The sequence below is a fragment of the Dunckerocampus dactyliophorus genome, chromosome 2, assembly GCF_027744805.1.
Source record: "Dunckerocampus dactyliophorus isolate RoL2022-P2 chromosome 2, RoL_Ddac_1.1, whole genome shotgun sequence".
Classification (NCBI taxonomy): Eukaryota; Metazoa; Chordata; class Actinopteri; order Syngnathiformes; family Syngnathidae; genus Dunckerocampus; species Dunckerocampus dactyliophorus.
Window position 1 is genome coordinate 9,687,096 of NC_072820.1, and position 14,261 is coordinate 9,701,356.

The following is a 14,261-nucleotide window of genomic DNA, read 5'->3' on the forward strand; positions in this document are numbered from 1 at the left end:
AGTGACGTCGGAGCATTGCGCGGCTGGTGATTGGAGGAGTGGAGGTGGCGCGTGCTTGGGGGTTCGGGAGACGTCAGTTGGGTTACTATCGGTCAACTCTGATTCGAAATAAAAACACAAATTGATAGCCGCTGATTAACATCATCAGTGTATTTACTCGCACATGAAAATCAGTTATGACATATTTTGTATGGAATGTATACAATTATAAAAGTAGTTAAATGAAGCCATTTTGGGCTAATCAAGTCTTTTTGTGAACACAACATGAGGCCAATGTTTTACTTTATCACTCCATGCTAACTGATAAAAGCTAACAAACGCCATCACTTATAGGTACTGTCTACCTTAGGTACTGCATGGGGGCAAGCTAACTTTCCAGGGTGCTTCAAGCATTATAAACCCACCCTCTTCTTGCTCCAACATTGCAAGCCACGTCCTATGTAGCACACATGCATGTGCATTAGACATGTTTTTGGTCAACTAATAATATCCATCCATTCATTTTCTATGCCGCTTATCCTCAATAAGGTCGCCGGTGTATGCTGGAGGCTAATAATAGCGATTTGGCAAAGTTTATCTCCTGATGTTAGCTACCAATGAATGTATAGCCTATCCTAACTACACTATGACACCGTCCATGTACTACAGACATGTATGTGTTTCAAAATAATATAGTAAAAACCCTTACAAAATATGTATGTGTTGTGAAAAATGTATAGGTCATACAATAGTCTGCAAAAATTGAGCAGGATGTACAATTAAGTTCAGTTCAGTTGTTACTGTCATAGTACATTAAACATCATATGGAATACTAGCATGAAAAGCTACTGCAATAAATACATAGTATACAGTATAGGTATATGCATCATGGCAGCGTCTAGAAGTAGGCATCATGACAGGCTGCACAGTCTCACTCCTGGCGTTCACAATGGCCAAGGAAGTCTTGGTGGGAGGTGAGCGAGCTAAGAACGGAACCCACCTTTACCTATCTGAGCATTCATGGATGAATGCTGGGCCTGGATGAAAATCAAGCCAAATAAGTCACAAAGCATCTCAATAGTCAAGGGAGAGCTTAGGAATGTGAGGTTCTGCATTGGGGACGACCCAATACCGATTGTGTCAGAGCAGCTTGTCAAAAGCCTGTGCAGATGGTACAATGCAAGCCTCAGGGACAAAGGCCAGGTGCAGGTACTAAGGCAGGACATCACCAACAGTCTAGACGCCATCGACAAGACACTGCTGCCAGGGAAGGTCAAACTCTGGTGCCTACAACTTGGACTTCTCCCTTGGTTTATGTGGCCACTCACAAACTACGAGGTCCCAATTACAACTGTGGAGAAGATGGAGCGAACCATAACTTTGTATGTGAAGAAGTGGCTCGGGGTCCCACACTGTCTGACTGTCATCAGCATCTACGGTAAAGGAGTCGTTGAATTACCTATCATGATCCTCACCGAAGAGTACAACTGCTCTAAAGTGAGACTACAGATGACATTGAAGGACTCCAGAGACCAGACCATCAGCAATGCTGCACTACCTTTGTTAACGGGACGGAAATGGACACCATCCAGCCCAGTACAGCACACTACGTTAGCCCAGAAGCACAATGACATTGTGGGACATGTCCAGCTAGGAAGAGGGATGATTTGGCATTGCAGTAAATAAACCAACGTGGCGCAAAGCTTCAGCTTCACAAAGGAGGAAAATTGTCTTAGAGGAGGTGCGACATCAGGAGGAGGCCGAAAGAAGCGCAAAGGCTGTCCCCAAGCAGGGACAATAGAGAAAGCTCACCTGGAGGCAGCCCTGGGAAATGGAAGCCAGCAGCATCAGTTTCATCATAAGAGCTACATATGATGTGCTTCCATCCCCAAAAAACCTTCAACAGCGGTATGGCGAGGACCCAACCTGCGCCCTCTCCCCAAACCCAGCGACTCTCAAACACATCTTGACCAATTGTAGGACCAGCCTCACACAAGGCCGCTACACCTGGAGGCACAATCAGGCCCTCAAGAGTCTGGCAGCAGCCCTTGAGGGCAAGAGGAACACCATCAACTCTTTGCCCCTGAGAGCTACCAATTCCATCGCTGTGCCAACATTCGAGAGGGACAGAAACAGCCTAACCACCCCCCTACAAAACCAGAAGCTAGACACATAGCCATGGCCTGAGATTGGAAAAGGCTAGTTCAAGGGCGCTCACACTTTTTCAGCCTGCGAGCTACTTTTAAAATGACCAATGGCCAAAGATCTACCTCCTACTGTAAATATAGAAAAAAATATATATATATATATATATATTTACTATATTTATAAAAAAATATGAGTATGTGAGTATGGCTGAGATAAAGATCCTACGCCACTCTCAACATCCATGTCTCATGTGATTACCATCTATTGGCACAGAGGACAGTTTCCATCAAGTCCTGTGTATTTACAAACTCGAGTTGTTACTGTCATAGTTCATTAAACATCATATCATGGAATATTGGCATGAGCAGCTACTGCAATAAATACACAGTATACAGTATAGCTATACACAAAGTATGCAGTAAAATACACACATGCTGACAATTATTATAAATGGAAGTACACTGTTAATAAAATGCTAATTATTCATACTGTTAAGCTTCACGTTGATCACCACATATTCCTGCATGGTTGCATGCCAACATTTAATATTTGTTTGTTATTAAAAGAGATATCACTGGGGATATTAGCTGTTAGTGTGATGCAGGGCAGATCTACGCCATTATAAACTACAATGATACAATATTTAATGGATAAAATGAATGTTTCTTTGATAGTATCTGTCAAAACTGAGCACTTTGCAAAGGCATGGTCAGTTAAATTGTGCAAGTGTATTCTGCCTTTGCTGCCTTCTTCTTTTGACACACAGAGGGCGTTAGTGGGCATGTCTTGCTTAAATGTTAAAAAGTGTTGTAGAGACAATGAGTGTGTGTACGACAGGACATTGTTCTTCTCCATCTGTCACTGGGCAGATTGTCGGTGAAATGGCCAGGTGATCCATGTTTCACCTTTGACCCTCGACATTGAGCCCTTCTCTCTGTTCCTTGGAGTGTTTGTGTAGGTTATTAGGCCATATGTCTGCGTGCAGTGGAATATTCCCTCAAAAAGTCAATGTATTGCACACAATCGTGCATTACCTTGTGATCACATGAGTGGAAGCGCAGTGATCGCTCTCCTCGGGGCTATGCCTTTGAGATCATCTTGACTAGACCAGATGTTTGGAGCAAGCGAGGAACACTTTCATCTCCCCTGTGAAATGTGTGTGTCCAATGTGATAATGAGGTGAAGACGTACTTTGGAAGACAGGAAACGTTAGTGTCTGTTTCTGGGTGACCTCTTCTTCCTGAGTGGCTAATGGCTCTTCCTTCAGGAAACACCTCTTGGCGGCCGACTGACCCGGGTCATGTGACTTGTAAGGCATCCTCTTATTATTGTGAGACCATCCCATTGTTAGAAAGAGAAACCTCAATAAGATAACTTTGTTAAATAACAACCAAATAGGTAAAGTCATAACTTGTAATAATCAAGCCCCTTGACTTCCAGAAGGAGAGAGAAGGGGAGGAGGGGAAAGCTTGCGTGGGGATTAGGGAACAAAAGGATCCTTCTCTGTCATCAAAGAGGATCCGCTCCAAACTCTTCCCCTGCTCTGTGGCGACAGCTTTTTCTTTTTTTGGGAAGAGGGGAGTGACGGCTGGAGGGTGGGCTACAGCAGGAGAGTTTGATGGCCGGGGATGCAGATTTCAAAGTAATCTTTAACTTTAAGCCCGGCGGTCCCCCTTATGAAATGAAGCCGGCAGGCCCAGACACCGTGTTGCCTGTGGCTCCCAGTGGTAGCCTGCCACCCCTCCTTTTCTCTGCAGCTTTAGTCACGGTGGCATTTAAGTGGTATTACTCACTGGCTGGATGACCAAATGAAGGGCTGCCTTTGAGGAACCTGAAAGAGGTGGATTTTATTTTAACTCCCGAGACCAGTGTCGCCTCTTAAAACAACACTAAGCCCAGATAAATGCCCACTGTGTTACTTGGATTCCACACACTCTTAATCCAAAAGGAGATATCTTTGTGACTTGTGATCTGATAGCAAAAAAACCCACTGATGTTTTGTTTCATACACATTGAGGATAATGGGCAAAAGAGCATTTCTGCCCTTATTTTTAAGTGCAAATGTTGACAGGTATTGTAGCAGCGTAGTAAAAATACAATTAGGGATGAGAACTTTAGATTAACGACACATAGTGTATGTATGTGATATTTTGATAATTGATATACACCTACAATCTTCGGTCATTTGCGTGTAACCAATTGTTAATCATTGCGTTTTAAAGCAACTGAGGTCAAATTGACTACTTGGTTGAGACCAGCAGAGGCGCTGTCGATTCAATCGCAACTAGTTCGCCGTCTAAAAAAGCAAAAATGATGTCAGCTATACTCGATCCACACAAACGCTCTCTATGGCATTCTCATAGAGCATTCAAGGAGCTATTTAATATATACATATGTGCATGGCTCAGATCAAGGGTACCCAAGTGTTACATTTAAAATGTTAAACTCGTGGATAGACCTTTGTAATGTTATCAACACAAACTTCAAACATTGCAAAACACACACCCAACGTACCAGAGCTCGAGACGTCTTCCATTTCCCATAGCAACCCTCCGAAGTTCCCTCTTTCTTAAATGTAAAGTACATAACTCGGTGTCCACTCGGCGTTAGACTTTTGTTCAAATCGTATTTTACTCTTTTATACAAAAAAAAATCACTTTAGTTGAAGAGTTGAGTAATTATTCCATGAATATATACCACTGTAATCATCATGGTTTGTTTTTCCATGGAATTATGTTCTTCAAAATTTTCATCTGCAGGCAGACACGAAGGTTATGTACTTTTCACTAATGATTACACAACAGTTATTTTTTTTTTAGACTGAGAATATTTGAATAAAACACATTAGAAACCAATTTCAGACATCATTCTTTAATTCTAAGTAGAAATCATGACAAAATTATCAGAGAAAATATTGTTAATTTCACAACAAACATAGACATGCTTTACATGTAACATTTCAATGTCCAAATATAGACACTTTTTTACAACATAGCCGTGCCAGCGCAAAATAAAAACATGAACAGGCTTAATTTATGGTTTGGTAAGCTTCCTCACTCTATAAACGTCAGCGTGATAGGGATAGTACACATTGTTAGAACAACTATTTCAAATACTACTCAAGTGAAGTTGAAGACAGCAAATGGTACCCTTGATCTGAGCCATGCACATATATAAAATAACAATTAAATGATAAATTGAGTATTATTATATCACATCATCCACAATACTTATTCTATGTATCAAGCATTTTAGCAGTTTATATTCTACGTTTAAATTAGATATATGCCTATTTTAAGACAAATTTATGCACCTAATTTTGCAGTGCAATAGCAACAGCAATATTGATACCTATGAATCATAGAAATAACGATAGGATATATTTTTTATGAACTAAATTTCATTTTTAAACATTCTTTTTTTAATGGAATGGGACGACCCATTATACTTATTTTTTAGCTTTTCAGTCAGCTGACTTTTAATTTTGTTAGTTAAACCAAATATTAAGTTGATCCAACATTATTTTTAATTGCTTTTTGAATTAAACTTATACACACAAAAATAGCTATTGGCCGTGTGCTGACATTAACTTATTATTTGATTTGTTTTGATCGGAGTTTTTGGCTGCTAGAAAGTACAATTTATTTGCATGGAGCTGGATGAGAAAAATATTAGCTTACTTTTTTGTGTGATATTCTGCTTTGATCCACTAGAGGGCGCATTTTCATAATGTTTGGGGAATTGTTACAACCGATGTTATAATGGACAATCATTTCTTTTCTCCACGTGTTTGGCTTGGTGACGACATTTCTCAGCATTTTCGTGCGAATTCTGTTGTAATGTAGCTTGTTACATGCCATTAATTCATTAATTTGTATGGTTTTCTTTCTCTTTTTGCTACATTTGTCATGGTCTAGCGTGAACTGGTCTGGCCCGGTCAACATTACGTTCCTCAAAAGAGATGCACAGTGAGTATTTTTCCTCAGTTATGAATCATATCACGGAATTGTGCAACATGCATTGATTACAAACAATTAGGTTGCTACCGAAAAGACCTTTCAGAGAGTTATCACTCATTTACCATCGCATACCTCGGTAGATCCTTGTTGAACACATAAATCACACCAATGTGGCCCTCCTCACATCTACCCCACTACAAATAAGAGATTAAAAGTCAATCTCCTGCCCAATGAAGAGCTTTGCTTCTAGATTTTAGATTTACTGACCTCACGATCCAATTTTTACATTTAAGAGAAAACCTATATCAGGTGATGTGTTCATGGAACAGCTCGTTAGTGGAGTTGTTATATTCTTGCAGGTTATATGACTTTCAAAACAAACTTAAGGCTGACAGATGATTTAAAAGCCCTGGGAGGTCATCTGCACTTCCTTTGTGCCACTACTTTACAGCACTACTTATTTTGGCCCCCTGCCCCAAAGTTATTTCTCTCATCTTGTGAAGGCACATGTCCCCTCAGGGTCATTGGCTTCGAACCCCCCGCCGAGCCGGTCCACCACGGGGAGCCAGTCATTGGCACAATAGCTCTTGTTGTAAGAAAAAAAAAGTGGTGGTGCAAGGATTTTACAGTGAATCAATCACACCTTGACACAAGCAGAGATCAAATAAATCATAGCATCGTTTCAATTAGAACACATGCTGCATCGCTCTCTGTTATTTTAACAATCTTTTTAATAATAATACAGTGGAATCTCTTTATGTTGATGTCCCTCGTGGTGGCTGACAGACGTCGACACGAATGGTTGTCGACATAATCGAGACATAAGGAGAATGGGATTTTTTAACCTATGGCAGTTTGTTGACATGGGTTTACTCCATTTGGGCATATTTTTGTTTTCATTCTTCTGTTTTCATATGATATTTTATACTGTTGTTTTACAGAACCCTTGCGATCATGTTGTTGTCAGTCTTGACTACAATTGCAATACAGATTTTAGTTGCTGTGTGCACGTTTTGATGCTGTGTGACTTGACAGCAGTTATCTCACTGCTTAGGGATGAGGAGGAAATTGACAATATCTCACACGTTGACACAAACGGACCATTTTCATAGAAATGACTCCTTCGGGTCTCAAAGTTTATGTCGAGAAAAGCAGTGGACCGGGACTTGATGAGTTGGCGGACATAGACGGGTTGTCGACTTAAGCGGGTTCCACTGTATCATTAAACATTAGCGATGCTGGAACTGCCCTACGTGAACCTCCCTTGGCCTCATACCTGAAGTGGTGGTGAGCAAGGCATCTAACACCCCCACTTGTTCCCCACACACTGTAAAGGCGCTGTGTTATTCATGTTTTGTGCTTGTTGTCATCAGTACTATCATGAGTAATGCAGCATGGCTTTACTGTAGTGCATGTGAATGACTTACTGTGTCATCCAATCATGTTGAAAACATTATGACTATATTGTTGCAATATGTTGTTTTGTTGTATTACCGCAGGTTCATTCTTATGATGACTTTTAGTCTTGAAAAAACTTTACTTTATTCTCACTGTATCATGATTTTTTATAAATGTAATATTTCAGCTTTATTCTGGTGACATTATGCAACATTACCACTGTTTTCTCATAAGATTGGTGAAAAATTCTCAATTTTATTTTAAAAAAAATTGCTGAATTCATTGCAAAACATCGTACTTTTGTTTTCATAATTCAAATTTATTCTCATGACATTACAAATTCTTTTTTGTAACATTTTAGACTTTTCTTGTAAAATTATGACTTTATTCCCATAACATAATGACTTCATCCTTGCATTAGTACAGCTTGTATTCTTAAAAATAATCAACCATGTTTGGATACAACATAACTTTCTTTCTCGTATCACTGCAAGTTTCATTCTTCAACATTTACTTTTGGAATTTATTCAAAAGAAGTGGGACTTTCCTTATAATAGTCCAAACTTTATTCTTGAAAATGTCACTTTATTCGAATATAATATAGTATATTATATGTCTATATATATATTTTTATATACCAACTTAATTCTCATAACATTGTGAATCTGTCTTCTAATATTACGACTTTAGTGTTGTAAAATGACTTTACGCATGTGACATGTAACATTTACCCCTCATAACATTAAAGCTTAATTCTTGTAAACCTTAAATGACTTTATTCTCATAAAATTTGATTCTCTGAAAATTGGGACTGTAATAGATGATTCTCGAAACAATACAACTTTATTCTTGGCTATTATTTGTTTTTGTCTTTACAGTGTGGTCCTAATACTCCTACATATTGAATTCCTCTGTTTGTTTTTTAAACATAAAGTCACATGAGTAAGTTAATGATTTTCAAGCGCCTGCCTGGAATGAACACACAGTAGTGCCCAAAGAGATGATATATTTTAGTTTATTGTCCTGAATAAACTAAGATGAAAATTAGCCGAATTAATTAAACATTAAATTAAAGTGTAAAAAAAAAAATCAACAAACGTTCATCGCTCAGTCCATCTATGTGGGTCACATCCAAACAAGGCGGAAGTAAAATGTCTCGTTCATGTTTCAGCTCGGATGCTTTAACATGCATGTCAACCAGGTGAGAATGAGGGAGAAGAGAGCGAGTACACTTGCACCAACCAGGCAAAGGGCGCCCACCGACTTGCTGCTCTTGACATTATGCATGAAAAACAGGCCCACTAGTACCAGAACCACCGTGGCAGAGAAGGACAAAAGTGTGCACATGCAAGCCGCAATAAACGCCACTTTTGCGCATGTCTGACAACGGTTCTCTTGAGCGATGGGTTCTATCCGCTCCTCCTCATCCGCGGTGTGCATTGGTTTACCCGGTGACAGCTTGTCAGCCACCGCGGTGTTATCCGGGAGCTCCTGCACTATATGTTGCGGCACCGGCGTTCGGTGGCGACATAAGGGGCAGCCGATCCTCCAGCCGCGTCCCTCTCGGGTGTACACAGCCTCCAGACACTCCAAGCAGAAGGTGTGGGAGCAGGACAGCATTTTGGGAGCATGGCGCTCCACGTCGAAGAGGTTGTAGCAGATTGTGCATTCATATTCCTCAGCGACGCTGCTGTCAACTTCCGCCTTCCCCGCCATGTTCCCTCTCAATAACGTTATGTAATCTTTAACAATGCTCATGAAACTTTTTGCTGAACGTCTGGGCGAAGTCCGGTTAGTAGCTCCGTTGTACAGTTAAATCAACGTGAAACACTGTATGAGTGTCCTGGTTTGGACTATGACTCGCTTGTTGAAGCCGCCCGAGGCACATCGCGTGGACTGGGAACTGACAGCAGAACTAAGCACCGACCTAATCATGATGATGCACGCTGGCAAATTGATTTCCAAACGTCTTCCCCAATTTGTCACAAGTTGGGGTCATGTGGTGTACAAGTAAAGCTGCCATTATTAGAATATCATTAGAATGCCCGCAGCTGCTAATAACACCACCACCTTTGTGTTAGTTCTGCATTTCAGCACCACAGCAGTGGACAGCGCCCCTAAGTGTTCTCATTAAAGGGGCGCCATTCTATTTTTGCAACTTTCTGGACTTAGGTATATGTTTAAAATGGTGTACTCTTGTTCTACATGCTGAGGAAGAACGTCACAAGATTTCCACGAGATCTTTTTAATTTCTCACGTCACAACAGGAAGGCCATACATGACAACTTGGCAGGTGTCCATACATGACAACTTGGCAGGTGTCCAGCAGTACAGGCGAACGTTGCTCAGTATGTGCCAGAATGTTTTTTGGATGTAAGAACTGTGTATCCGGAACAAGTCAACAATGTGACGATTTTTTGTTTTGGGGGAGCTAAAGACCTATCTCATGGTCACTGCTCCTCTGCTCTCGCCACTTCACGTGCAGCTGTTTTGTGAACAAAATTATATCCAATTCTTCTTCTTTCTTTGCTTGTTTGCTGATAAGCATTAGCATCTAACCAGTTGAGGGGGCTGTGTTTCTAAGGAGCTCTGAGCAGTGGCTGGAGCCTACCCTCAAGCCCTGACCAATTTCCAACAGAGTAGGCATGGTCAGTCAGGAGGATGTGGAGTCCAAGCATGTCAGCCAAGAGGGGAAGAATGCAGATTTACCCTATACAGTCATCCCTTGTTTATCACAGTTCATTGGTTGCAGACTTGACAGCGATAAGTGAATTTCCGTGAAATAGGATTCAATATTATAAAACTGAATATGTTGGTATTTAGAGCATAGAAAACCCGTTTGACTTTCCAAGTACAGGTTTTAACATTAGAGCCCTGTAGGCATTAAATAACACCCCAATAGCCACTTTATACTGCTATTATTCTTTGTTTACGCCACATTGTGCAGGCTACGGGATCACTGACAGACGCCGCTAGCATAGCAAGCTGCCGAGCTAACTAGTCACCCCCTCCAATTTACTTACTGTATTCTAAACTTAAAGCGTTTCAAACGTACTGGTAGAGAAAGCCAAAAACGTACCACTTCCACACAGAATGAGAGGAGATTTTTTTTCCTCCACTCTATCTCAGCCATGACATGTCGGCTCGGCTCTGGTGGTTCATTAGCCAGTCTCCATGCAGTGTGAAAGGTAAGGTAATCTAACATTGTATCTCATAACATTACTGATGCTTTGTGACCAGAATACTACATATAACTTGTCTTTCAATATTTTTGACTAATAATAAATCATAGTCAACCACAAAACATCGATCATTTATTGATTCATTATTTTTTGAAAAACACGATCGTGAGGGAGCGATGTGAGGGACGGCTGTACACAACTTGAGATTTATGGAGTGTTTTATTAAAAGACGCTTACTATAGTGACCACATTGGGATCCAATATCATTTTAAAAGCCTTTTAACCACGAGCGACTGTGCTGAATGACTATACAGGTACAGTGTATTCACAGCGATTCACTTTTTCCACTTTTTGTTGTTGTTGCAAAATGGAACACATTTGTTTTCCCTCATAATTGTACACACAACACCCTATAATGACATAAAAAAGTATTTTTCATGAATAATATTTTTTTTTACAAGTAATAAATCACATGTACATACGTATTCACAGCAAAGCTCAATGCTTGGTTGATGCACCTTTGGCAGCAGTTACAGCCTCAAGTTTTTTTGAATAGGATGCCACAAACCCGGCACACCTATCTTAGGGCAGTTTCGCTCATTCCTATTTGCAACACCTCTCAAGCTCAATCACATTAACTGGACATATGTTCAATAGGATCCAAGTCTGGGTTCTGTTGGGCCACTCAAGAACATTCACAGAGCCATTCCTTTAAGATCTTGGCTGCGTGCTGAGGATTATTGTGCTGTTGAAAGATGATGCACGGCTCCAGTCTGACACCAAGAGTGCTCGGGAGCAGGTTTGTATCCAGGATGTTTCTGTGCATTCATCTTTCCCTCTTTCCTGACTTGTCTCCCAGTTCCTGTCGCTTTTAAACATCCCCACAGCACGATGCCGCCACCACCATGCTTAATGTAGGCATGGTATGACCAGGTGATGAGCCGTGCCTGGTTTCCTCCAAGCATGACGTCTGGCATTCATGCCAAAGAGTTTCATCTTTGTCTCATCAGACGAGAGTGCTTCAGGTGCCTTTTGGCAAACTCCAGGCAGGCTGGAGTGAGAGGAGAGATGGTTGTCCTTCTGTAAGGTTCTCCTCTCTCCACAGAGGGACGCTGGAGCTCTCTTGGGGTGACCACTGGCCTCAATTCACCTCACTGACGAAGGCCCTTCGCCCACAATTGCTCAGTTTACTGTAGACGGCTGACCAGCTGGTTCCAAACTTCATCCATTTATGGATGATGGATGCCACTGTTGTCCGTCGGACCTTCAAAGCTGCAGATTTTTTTTTCTGTACCACAATTCCTTTGACTTCATGCTTCATGTCCCAACTATGGGACTTTACATAGACAGGTGTGTGCCTTTCCAAATCACGTTCCATCAACTGAATTTACAACATGTGGGCTCCATTTAAGCTGAAGAAAACACCTCAAGGATGATCAGTGGAAACAGGATACACCTGAGCTCAATTTTCAGCTTCATGACAAAAAGTGTGGATATAGAACAGTACATGTTTGTACTTGGGATTTCTTACCTTTCATTTTAATAAGACTGCAAACATAAAAAAAGAGTTTATCGTGTTGTTGTTATGGGCTGTTGTGTGTAGAATTTTGAGGAGGAAAATGAATTTATTCTGTGAATAGTTTTTTAAAAGACTTTTTAAAAATGGAGAAAAATTTTTATTTTGACGTATGTTTTGAAGTAGCTGCTATTTTTTTATGTAAGGTTCAAATGTGCTTTTAGACAACAAGCTCATTTTCATTATCAGCATGTCAACATCGAGATAAACTACATTTGTCGTGTTTATGTTAATTTGCAGTGTTCATAATACACACCATCCTGCTGTACAACACAAATGTCATGAACTCAAGCGCCACAATCCCATATTACTGTTAAAGAAGCATCATTTTCGCTGCCTTTTTACAAGGAACTCCCATTTACCATATAATGGTCATATCTTTTCATTGAACTGAACAGTATTTTGATGATATTCTACGTCCTGCTGCGGTATTTTGTTGCTACAGCTTCCAAATGAACCGAATTAATGTTGTACTGAAAGCTAAGACTGTGAGTTGGTGAGTGAGGGTACCCTCTTGTGGCTGAATTTGTTATTGCAGCCATTTCGTGGAACTGGATTATTATCGGTGATGCATTTACTTCCACGGAAGTAAATGAACGATAGTGTTAATGTCATTAGGCTTCAGTAGGGCACTTTTTTTTTTTTTTTTTTTACATTTATGCAGCCGTTTTAATTGGTATAGAATTTTCTTTTAAGTTGAATAGTTTAAACCTTTTCAACAATACAATAATTATATATAGTAATAATAGTAATATTTTAAAAAATCTTTATGATAAAGAAAATATTTTTGTATGTCTTAGAAAAATATTTGCAATGATGGAAATAAAAATGACAAAATTGACCGACAATATTCAAGCATAATACAAATTTGACCAGATTAACCTTTGACCTTGGCCATTTTGGATAAAGTTGTGAATGTAACTATAGCATACATTCATATTTAGTACTTTCAAAGTTTATAACAATGCAGTGCAACAGTGGAGGAAGAAAAGTCACATCTTGAACGTGTCCAGTAAGTGTGGGCGATACTGCAAATAGTACGGTATTGTTGATACCAATACTGCCACCAACAGATATGATCAGTGCTTATTACTTGGCATGTGTCAACATTGGACATGCAAAGACGTGTGTGAGCTAGCTAGCTAACAGGCTCTGCTGTGGTCTGCTTCAATTGGATCCAAAGTTGCAATTTTTGGATATATTTTCACCAAAAGTGCTGCCACTGTAAGGACAGTAAAAGTGGACCAGCGGCAACCTAGGTTGTTTTTTGCTTTCTACACATTTTGTGGTGTTTCGTGTGGTTTTCGACATGGCGCCTCGTCAGAGCTGTCAAAAGTGTTCAGCGGAAAAGTCATTTTTTTATCTCGTTTCAACTGCTATTTCGATATTCCAAATGATGTACAATCCAGCTCATAAGTGAGCAAAACAAACCCTAGGCTGCCAGCAGAACTTCTAAAAAGTATTTTTGACATTTTGACAACCTACACTGTCAGCTAGCATAGCTTACGCTAGCTGACAGCTAGTCCTTCAACCCTGCAGAAAACTATGCATCAACAAGACCACAAGACTCCTTCACCGCGTGTAAGTGCCACGCTCACTCACCAAGCTGTCATTAAACATAGCATTAGCCTAAAACCAGTGCTATCAGCTCCTGTACTGGCCAGTCCCTTTCTCTGTTCCCCAGACCCAAAACTCCACCGTGGCCCCACTCACCTCTCCAAACAACCGCCACAGCTGCATCCATCTCACCGCTAAGATCATCGAACTGGAACAGCGAATGTCCGCACTCCGCCGTATCCCTGAAACCGAACTCCAAATGGACACCATCAACTTTGACACCAGAAAGTCCACGTCCAGTTCCGACTCCGGGCCTTCCTCAGGTGGCTGCATCATTGTCTAAGATCTGACAGAACAATCATCTACTTGAGGTCTTTCACTCAGAATTTAAGATGCACCACGGTGCAGAAACAAAAAAGCAAAAAAAATTACTTAAAAATATATAAACATTTAAAAATTTCT

General features: G+C 40.5%; 2 protein-coding genes across 2 annotated transcripts in view; one reads left to right on the forward strand and one right to left on the reverse strand.

Moving 5' to 3' along the window:
* Nucleotides 1-7,915: 7,915 nt before the first annotated feature.
* Nucleotides 7,916-9,367, reverse strand: LOC129177277 (RING finger protein 208-like). The gene has a single exon (XM_054768209.1). It carries the CDS (start codon nt 9,240-9,242, stop codon nt 8,652-8,654), a length of 591 nt encoding a protein of 196 aa, XP_054624184.1. The 5' UTR covers nt 9,243-9,367; the 3' UTR covers nt 7,916-8,651.
* A 3,793-nt stretch (nt 9,368-13,160) lies between these two features.
* The window catches only part of pax3a (paired box 3a), a 37,239-nt gene continuing 36,138 nt past the window's right edge, over nt 13,161-14,261 (forward strand). The window contains exon 1 of the mRNA XM_054768208.1: nt 13,161-14,122. The gene's annotated coding sequence lies outside the window, so the exon portion shown is untranslated. The remainder of the gene's footprint in view (nt 14,123-14,261) is intronic.

Excerpts from the sequence above, each read along its gene's own strand:
- LOC129177277 (XM_054768209.1), bottom strand. The coding sequence starts at position 9,242 with ATGAGCATTGTTAAAGATTACATAACGTTATTGAGAGGGAACATGGCG.